The 9,600-nt window shown below is 42.2% G+C and overlaps 1 protein-coding gene across 1 annotated transcript; it reads left to right on the forward strand.

Annotated features, from left to right (window-relative positions):
* Positions 1 to 1,058: 1,058 nt before the first annotated feature.
* Positions 1,059 to 8,549, forward strand: map6d1 (MAP6 domain containing 1). Its single transcript, XM_031281314.2, has 3 exons — positions 1,059 to 2,105; positions 3,184 to 3,511; positions 7,907 to 8,549. The coding sequence occupies exons 1-3, from the start codon at positions 1,570 to 1,572 to the stop codon at positions 7,982 to 7,984; spliced, it is 942 nt and encodes a 313-aa protein (XP_031137174.1). The 5' UTR covers positions 1,059 to 1,569; the 3' UTR covers positions 7,985 to 8,549.
* The last annotated feature ends 1,051 nt before the right edge of the window (positions 8,550 to 9,600 follow it).

Here is a 9,600-nt window from a genome sequence, read left to right on the forward strand (position 1 = left end):
GTGCACCTTTTTTCATCTTTTTTACTTTTCTTAAAATCCCATTTACCTAAACAGCAAAATAGGTCGCTTGTCCATGCCTTTGAAAACAATACATATACATGCCACCCCTATGGTTACTGTATATTTACTTTGTCAACTCTCTAGTGTCAAAGCCATTATAAAAGTTACACTACATCTTCCTTTAACACTAAAAGTAAACATTGTTTCAATCTCTTTCAATAAAAGATCAATGAAAACCCAACTCTGCACTCTCAGGCCGACCTACATGAGGAAACTGTGAGCCCAGGAACAACATCGGGGCCCAAAAGGTAATAATGCTATGAGCCCCATATTGGCTGACCTGCAATGGGTAATGTCATAATAATAATAATAATAAACTGTATTTATATTGCACCTTTTATGACATGAAATATAGCTCAAAGTGATTTATAAAAAACAAAAACAAATCAATAACCCAGGTATTAAAAACAGAAAACACAAAAAGCAATACAATACTAAAATCCTAAAAAGACAAAAACAGGAAAATACTAATAAAAATAAGTTAATAATGATAAATGATGGGCCCTTAAAGCTGAAAACCCACCCAGGGCCCCCAAAAAAGCACAGGTTTTTACTAACATTATGTGTTTGTTCTATTCAAGTGTCCCAGTAAGCCATGACAGTGTTGACAGTGAGCCAGCATAACAATGCCAGGAGCCTGACACTGAAGCAGCTAAATGGAATTCAGCCATGACTACTTTCATTATTCACACCTGCACAGTAGACAAAGAGTAGACAGCAATGTAAATAGTGCACTGCTGTTTTGATTTAAATTGAGTCTAATTTTAAAGCGAGCAATTACTTCTTTGGATAAAAATTAAAAATAAAAATCTAAACCTCATTAACTCCATGTAAATGAAGCAGGTTGATGGAACACATGGCAAAGAGTAACCTGAGAATTGTTGTGAGCCATTTAAAAAATATTCTCCACACACTCTACAGCTGGGGTTATCCGGTTTGATGAATTGCGTTTAGGTTCCACCTACAGTACAGCATACAGCATACTGACGCTGCATCATAATTATGTAACCCTCATGCTGGCAAGAGTTAAAGTAGCCTACTACAGTAATATCAGTGATGGCAAGTTAGAAGCCATACAACTATTTGATGACATTTTCCCGATTTTACTTGCACAAGTGGCTGGAGGAGAATAATACCAACAACGTTTCTTTGATTTTGGAATCGGATGCGTGCACTCTGGATCCGGCTGGAGATGCGGAAAATAATTTGCAACAGATTCCTCTGCATAGTGGAGGCACTATCACAGACCACGTGAGAGGAATTTTCATTGACGGTCCCCGACAGACCGGTTCATCTCTGCTGGCACTCCTCTGCTGCTGACATGGACTCTCGGACACTATATTCTCTCAGCTTCTCCCAAACTGACGTGGAGTGAGGGCGATACTATGTCTGAATGTAACCTTTGATCTTTTGCCGCTTTCTCTTCTTTTTCTGTTCTTTTTTTTGTTTGATTTTCTTCCGCTCTCCTCTCCTCCGCAAATCAAACAGTTAGGGTGGTGGTGGGGGGGTATGGCTTGGCCGTGCATCAGCAGAGTGTGCTGCCTGGCTCGCTTCTGGAACCAGTTCGACAAATCGGACCTCTCCGTCCCGCTCACCATCCAGAACTACTCGGACATCGCCGAGCAGGAGGTGCGGTCCGTAACCAAACAGGTCTCCGCCTCGGAGCGCGCACCTGGGAATAACTACTCGACCCCGGAACCGCGTGCCGCCGGCGCCACTCATGCGCCCAAAGATGACCCGGGGACCCGAGGATCTTTCAGGGCACGGAAGGAGGGCAGTTACAAGCCCCGGGAGGACTACCACCCGCCCGGAGTGCCTTTCAACAGTGTTACCCAGTACAAGCAGGATTTCAAACCCTGGCCCATTCCCAGGAAGGAAAACTTCCCTTGGATTAGTAACGGGGGCAGCAGGGCAGACAGTGTTTCGGACAGCCCGGTGAACGGTTACCACAGCCAGGCAACACCGGGGGAGAGAGAGGAGCGGGGCAGGGGGCAGGGGTGCGGGGAGCAGCATTGGATGAAGGAGAGCAAAACCAGCTCCTACAGGTAGGACATGGCATCGTCTAGTAGGCTACTTGTTTCAGCACCTGTCGCTGTCCACTGCATCTGCTTATTGGAGCAGTCAGGAAAACTGCGGGCTGGTGATATGCTGATGCCTGCTTTGATGCTTAATTAGATGCATTTTAATAGTTAATATTGACTTCCAGGGTCGACCCAGGAAGCCTGAATGGAGACAATGGTCATCAATAATTCTCTTACACATTTCATATCCATATAAGAGAGAGCTAAAGTAGGAATAGGCTATTAGATTTTGTCCTGCATTTTATTTTAGGTTGTATGGAAGTTTTAGAGCAGTGATTCCCAACCTTTTTGGCTTATGACCCTTTTAAAAAAGAAGCAACGATACAATCCCCTGTCATATACAGTAGGTTCCTATGAATTGTAAGCAGTGCAACCAAAGATTTATGTCAGATTTATTCAATTTAGTAGAGTTTAGAGACCTAAAACTGTCGAGTACTTGACAGTAAAGAAAAAAAAGCTTATAATTTGAAATATTTGTTTCTTATCTTATTTCTTATCTATTTGTTAATCATCTTGCGACCCCTCAGATTATCTTATGATACCTTGGTTGGTCCAGACCTCCAAGTAGATTGGGCGTCTGGACCATCCAAACGAACCTATGTTAAATAAAGGGGTATTTTTGGTGATTTTGTGTCTAAAGCTGCTAGACACACATTTTTTTTAAAAAGCAGAGGCTGAAATATCAGGAGTTTTAGTCACTGTGCAAGCTCCAAAAACTGGATCAAACACTTCAAATAATGCAATTTCATTGATCTTTCATTAGACTCTCCCTGCCTGGTTAATGCTCACATCTTTTAAACTCTACCTCACAGTCTCTAACCCAGTCCATGTCCTCATCAGGGTTATTTTCACAGCCCCCCCCCCCCCCCAAGTTACAGATAACATTAAAAGACAACAGTTTTCACAAGCTAAGCACTCCCCATGACAAGTACACTGATCTTCACATGTCAAGTCGGTAGAATGCCTCTTTAAGTCACACTTAGACACACTTTTGCCTGTTCTGAGCCTCCATCAGCCCCCTGATGCATCTCTCTTCCTCCAGGCAAGAGTACAGGCCGTGGACAGGGGTGAGACCAGCCAAAAGTGCAAGGAAAAATCCTCCAGCTCAATACTCAAGCCCAGGGACAGAGGCCACCCAGGTCCCGCGTGAGACTAGCTACCAGGCTGCCTACAGCGGGGAGCTCCACAGGTCCATTGGGCTGCATCAGGGTGAGCACAACATTGCATCTGCTGCCTCCAACATACAACCTGCTGCTGTCCCCCAGCCCATCCCCACTGCCATGCCACCTGGCAGTTCACCCGTCCCCTCCAGCATCCAGCAGAGCGTCCCGCCTCAGAGGGCCGAGCTCAGCACAACAACCATGGGAGAGGTAAGCCTGCCAAGACAGCAGTGTCGATCAAATGGTGTATTTACATGATATATTAAATGAAAAAGCTGGTGTCAATCCTTCAGCTGCAGGAGCCATCCAATGTACATTACAAAACAAATTACAAAACAACAAAAAAACATTGGAGGAGCTACAGGTTTAAATTGCAGCATGTTCCTATTGCAAGTCCTCTTCTCTCATCTCCCTGGTGGCCTGTTGCTGTTGGAGCATTTTAGAAAAGTGATACAGCATTCTGTCCCTAAGCAGCTCAAAGTGACCCAGCTGTTTAAAACAGGCCATGTACTGTGTTAGGTAACACTCTGCTGCTACACTCATTACTTTGACCTGAATAGAGCTTGATGAGAACAGAAAAATGAAATTGGTACTTCTTCCAAGTGTGGTCCATTTTGATCAGAAAACAAAATAAACCGCTAACAAAATGTATTGATGTCTGTCTAAAAAAATAAATAATTCCTGTCATTTATAACGTTTAGATCAATGTAAATCTTAATTTGTATTTGGAGTCTAAATTATGAAGAGTCATTGTTATTTTTTTTTCTGGTCTAGAGAATATACTATAATACAATAAATAATCACAGCTAAAGTTTTTTTATTTAACATTCATGTGACTGAGCTATTAAAAAAAAATGTATATGGCCAGGGGTAGAAGCAGTTGAAGAATTACCCAAATATTCACACAAATGTACATTTTGTCCCAGATTTGTGCTCTCAGACATAATGAGACAGAAAGACGGGCACACAAAGAACCAGATGTCTGATTGAAGCACAACAACAACGCAAGTGGATTTGCTCAGGAAGCTGCGAACGCATCAGTTCAGTCAGGTCGTTCCAGATTATCGTAGGATAAACTGGGTGAATGGACACATCCCCCTCTCCCTTGTCCCCTCCCTGGGTGCTGTTGCTCAGGTCAGCGGTTTTGCGTGACAGTAAGTGAGACACTTTTTGGGAATCTCCAGAGGTCAAGTGCCATCCCTCTTCCCCACACATACACACACACCCCTCGCTGCCATCTGCCAGTGGAGAGCTGGGGCTGGGCTGGGCAGGGTCAGGCGGGCTTGTCTGTTTGCACACTGTGTTGCCAAAAATCTCACACTGAAACGTATCTGGGAAGGTTAGAAACATTTTTTTTGTGGGAAAAGCTCTATTTGCAGCATTGTAGCTATACCATTGAGGACTAAGGTCCTTGGTATTTGGGGGTTTAAGGAACCTGGGGGGAGTTTACAGTCTACTTTAGTGGATATTTTGTAGGCAGATTCCAGTATTTTGTACACTCAAAATATTCTAATTTGACTACTTTTCGGCTAATAAATAAATAAATAAATATAAAAATTCCTTATTTCCCATCTATAATTGTATTCTGGCAATGTGCATAATTAATTGCCAGTGAAAACCATGCGTCTCCAAAGTTTACTGAGCGTTTTTCCATGGGCTGAGCAAATTGTCTTACTTTTTCCGTGAAAAAAACATTTAAAAACCTCACTGCATTATCTGAAGAAAAATGCACTGTTCCAAGGCTTAAAACATGGCAGTTTTTCTTTGCTCATGACATTTTGAAGATACGTGGTTTTATATAAGACAGAGACATTCATGTTGGGAAAAAAAAAAAAAAAAAAAAAAAAAAGACGCTGCAGACGATAAAACTGAATAAGTGAAATTAAATAAATGAACACAATGTGAAAATTCAGATACTTACAAAGAAAATTAGAGTTTAATTATGGGTGCATTACTTGGACTTATGACCTCAGTATTTCTAAAATCACTGCGTGTTTGCCCTCAGTCCTGCAACTTCAGAGGTTTAGAAAAAAAAAGGTGATTCATTTATGAGAGAAAAATAAGTGGTTATTTGCATAATCTTTTAGAATAATGACTGCTCTATAAAGCTCTTATGTCTCTCAATATCCTGTGTGATGGTGATGGAGGTCAAAGTGAGGGATGTCAATGGCGGGACACAGACTCTATTAATAAAACTGGCCCAGTTGGAGTGAGAGTTCACGGCACATTAAGAAGGGATGTGCTGCTGGCAGTATGTTCGCCTGTGGGACTGAACAGTGCAGTCAATATTATACACACGCGACCACAAGCACCCACATGTACATGTGCAGTTTTCATGCAGCTATACCACAATCTGCCAGTGCAACACAAACCAGCCTGGCAGCAAATCAAGTTGATCTTAGATAATCCACCCCGGTCACCGATGGCCCACTCACTGCTGACTCATTATCGACTCACCGGCCCCCTGCAGATGTGTCTGACCAAGCATTACACATCCCACTCCAGTATGCATTACACTGGGTCATGGCACTCTGCTGGCATGTGTCTTTGAGAGCATTCTCAGTTTATGATGCCATTCTGTAAAATACACGACTGCACCAAACTGTTATCACCAGCAGGCCAAGCTCCCTCATTTAGCATGGAGCAGAATAGACTGACTGTATTTATTCATTAAAAGATTTAATGGTTAAGTCCCATATAAGCGGCTGAAATCAGAATAAATCTGCGCTGTGATAAAGGAGTTAGGCAGCCATGAAATTCTCATTATTGCTCAAATCAATCTGTCAAATTGTGTGCTCCCCCACCTACAGTATATAACACATGAAGTCCATCTCAACAGATAAAAGCTGTCTCTAATTTCATGACACCCAGCAGACAATTGGCTGAATAGGACAGGCTGATGTTTTTCATGACGAGAGAGAGACGTGTTTTCTTGAACTCACTGAACTCGCAAACCTAATTTAAAACATCCCAGCGAGAGGTTGTGAGCTGTCAGATGAGAGAATGAACCTCTGTTAAACCTAAAACTCGGCTTGTCTGACTTGTCTGGCTTAAATGAGTGCAGCCCTGTCAGCACAGAAGTGTGTGTTAGGATCAGGCATGGTAAATGCAACACAAGGCAAACAGATTTGCAAGGATGGGCTGTATAATCCTGTGTGTGTGTGTGTGTGTGTGTGTGTGTGTGTGTGTGTGTGTGTGTGTGTGCGTGTGCGTGTGTGTCTGTCAGGGATGAGCAAGACAAAACCGCTGAATGGGGAAAACATTTAGCATGCAGAGTTGAAACTTCAGCAGGAAACTCTTGTTATGACAAATTCTTGGTTGTTACATAGTCAGCTTAGGCACAGCAGCCCCCCGAGATTTTAAGATTGCACTCTCAGAGCTCACGGGCAACCGTGCTTAACTTCTGAATACAATGTATAGCAGTGCTGCTGTGATTTTTGTATAGCAGTAACATAGAGTAGATGCACAGTAGAGGGATGGAAATGGCCTTAAACTGCATAAAGATGTTAGAAAACCTGCAGGGACAATGCAGCCTAGCATTCACATTCCTGTTAACTCCCCTGTTCTCTCTCTCCATTATCTCCATGCCAGGATTTCTCCTTGTTTTTCTCTCCCATTGTCTTTCACTCGGACCTCTTCCCTTTTCCCACGCTGCCTGGGACTATACAGAGGGAGAGTCCTGTGCCAAGCTGGCACAACTCTGGCAGGGAGGAGAGGATTGCATTAAGAGCCGGGGAAAGGCAAAAGAAGGTTAAGGGAAAAGAGACAAAGCTCAGGAAAGAATGAGATGCAGCGTGTGATAGATAGGTGATAGAGAATGTGAGAGGGAGAGAGAGAAGGAGGGGGACGGGGACGGGGACGGGGACGGGGGGTGTTAGTGAGCACCATTTGATGGATTATCTATTAAAGTGCGATGTTGCACCGGGGTTGCAGTCTTCTTTGGCACCAATCTAATTCAGGAGAGAGGTAGACCTGGCTGCTACACAGAGCAGAAAAGCCGGAGTCTATTTGTGTGTGTGTGTGTGTGTGTGTGTGTGTGTGTGGGGGGGGGTGGATACACTCACACACCAATATGACTTGCTGAACAACATGAATTGCTTTCTCTGCCACCCACAGCGCTGTATAGTCAAATTCAAAGAGCTGCTGGGACAGCAAGCCGTCAATCTCTCCGTGATTGTCTGATATAAGCTGCCCCAGTCCACAGCTACAGCGTCTAAGTAAATTGAAATAGCCTGGCCCATTTTCATTGACAGATCCAATAATTGCTAGAAAGAATAGAATATGAGCGACTTTGTTTATTCGCCACAGCCCAGATAGATTCTGGTCAGGCTTTGAGAACCGCTGCCATCAGCAGAACAGGACAGCACTAAGCAGGAAATAGCAACACAGTCCAGGCTGCCAGCGCTCTGACAGCAGACCTGATGCTTCTTGACGGCACAGCCAAAACCAGTCTCCTCTTATTTCATGGGTCCAGTGTGAGCACCACAGCTGCTGCCCTCTCTGGTTTAATCTCACTGATCACCTTAAAAGCTGATGTTCTCTCTCTCTCTCTCTCTCTCTCTCTCTCTCTCTCTCTCTTCCCTCCCCCCCCCACCCCCCTCTCAGGAACATCTGGTGAGGACCAAGTTCCCTCCGAACTCTTCTGCTGTCTTTCAAAGCGGGCCCAGGGTCTTCAACATCTGACAGCTGCTCTGATTTCCAACCATTCCACTAAAGAGCGGTTTCAGTTTTAAGGAATCAACAGGAGAATGATGTGTCAATGAAGTCCATTCCACAACACAATAATCTATGCGAGGGAATGTATATTGTTGTGAAGCCTGTGGAGCTGCAGCGTCAGTATCCCAAGTGGAGAGAGGTAGATAGCGCCCCCTCCTTTTACACTTCTTCCTGCCCTTGTTGCTATGGAAATGAATATGCATGTAACTAAATAGTTTTAAAACAAGCTTTTTTTGTTTTGCTTTTGCAGTTATAGATGTACAAGAAACTGGCTGCTCTGTGTGTTTGTATGTGTGAGTTTGTGTGTGTGTGTACCTGCTCATTTGTTCATTTGTTCTCATGTTGAGTCTGTTCCAATAATGAATGAACTGGTTTGTCATTAAGTGTGTATGCTTAGAGTACTATGTTGCCCTTTGGTGTTCTGCTTGAAATCTGCTAGAAAGTAAGTTATTTATTTGCTCAGTATTCAATTAGTTTACTATTTCACAGAAGTATTGTTTGGTCTATTATTTTGTAAATCTATTGTTAAAGACAAATAAATATATAATGTAAGTGAAATTACAATAAAAGAATATTAGGTTCTTTCTTCTATGAGATGGCTCTTTTTCTCTGCAGTTTTTCTTTTATAGTACCACAGCTGTGGGCGTTATTAGTCATTTAGAGGATTCTCTAAATTGAGTACTGATTGCAATTAACCACTGTGATACCTAAGGTACCTCAGGTTAATGTGAAAGTAGATGAACATTTTGTTTCATACTTGAACAATAAAAATTACAGTTTGAGTTAAAAGCAAAGTAATTAGGGTAATAACAGGATACTTATGTTCTCTTTATATTCAGTGTTCAAGGGTCGGTACACTCAAATTGAGATTTCTGCCTTTAACAAATACAATATAGTTGAATGCAATTTTGTTTGTGCTAACAGCATTGGCATTTAATCTAAATGAATTTTGGTAAATATGCTTATTTGCTTTCATTCTAGAGCTGGGCAATATATCAATATTCTATCGATATCGTGATATGAGACTAGATATCGTCTTAGATTTTGGATATCGTAATATCGTGATATGACAAGTGTTGTCTTTTCCTGGTTTTAAAGGCTGCATTACAGTAAAGTGATGTCATTTTCTGAACTTACCAGAATGTTCTAGCTGTTCTATTATTTACCTTTACTCACTTAGTCATTATATCCACATTACTGAGGATATTTATCAAAAATCTCATTGTGTAAATATTTTGTGAATGCACCAATAGTCTAGTATTGAGGTATTTGGTCAAAAATATTGTTACATTTGATTTTCTCCATATCGCCCAGCTCTATTTCATTCTGAGAATTAGATGAGGAGATCATTATTACCGTTAGACATGAATTTTCTTGATGTTCTCATCCAAGAAAGCCAATAAGCATACTTCTCAAAATGTTGAACTATTCCCTCCGAATAGTAGAATGAACCAGCAGTCTTTTTCAAGTAGTAATGTTGCTCTATGCCGGATAATCCACAAACCTTCCTGTCCACAGTTTTCATAGGGACTACTTAGTTAGTAGTCTTTCCGGAAAAATCAGTCTCCACCTCAATTGTATCG

The sequence above is a fragment of the Sander lucioperca genome, chromosome 9 (assembly GCF_008315115.2).
Source record: "Sander lucioperca isolate FBNREF2018 chromosome 9, SLUC_FBN_1.2, whole genome shotgun sequence".
In the NCBI taxonomy this organism is placed as follows: Eukaryota; Metazoa; Chordata; class Actinopteri; order Perciformes; family Percidae; genus Sander; species Sander lucioperca.

Coding starts and splice junctions, on each gene's coding strand:
- map6d1 (XM_031281314.2), top strand. CDS start 1,570: ATGGCTTGGCCGTGCATCAGCAGAGTGTGCTGCCTGGCTCGCTTCTGG. Junction 2,106..3,183: donor AGCAAAACCAGCTCCTACAG/GTAGGACATGGC, acceptor CTCTTCCTCCAG/GCAAGAGTACAGGCCGTGGA. Junction 3,512..7,906: donor GCACAACAACCATGGGAGAG/GTAAGCCTGCCA, acceptor CCCCCCTCTCAG/GAACATCTGGTGAGGACCAA.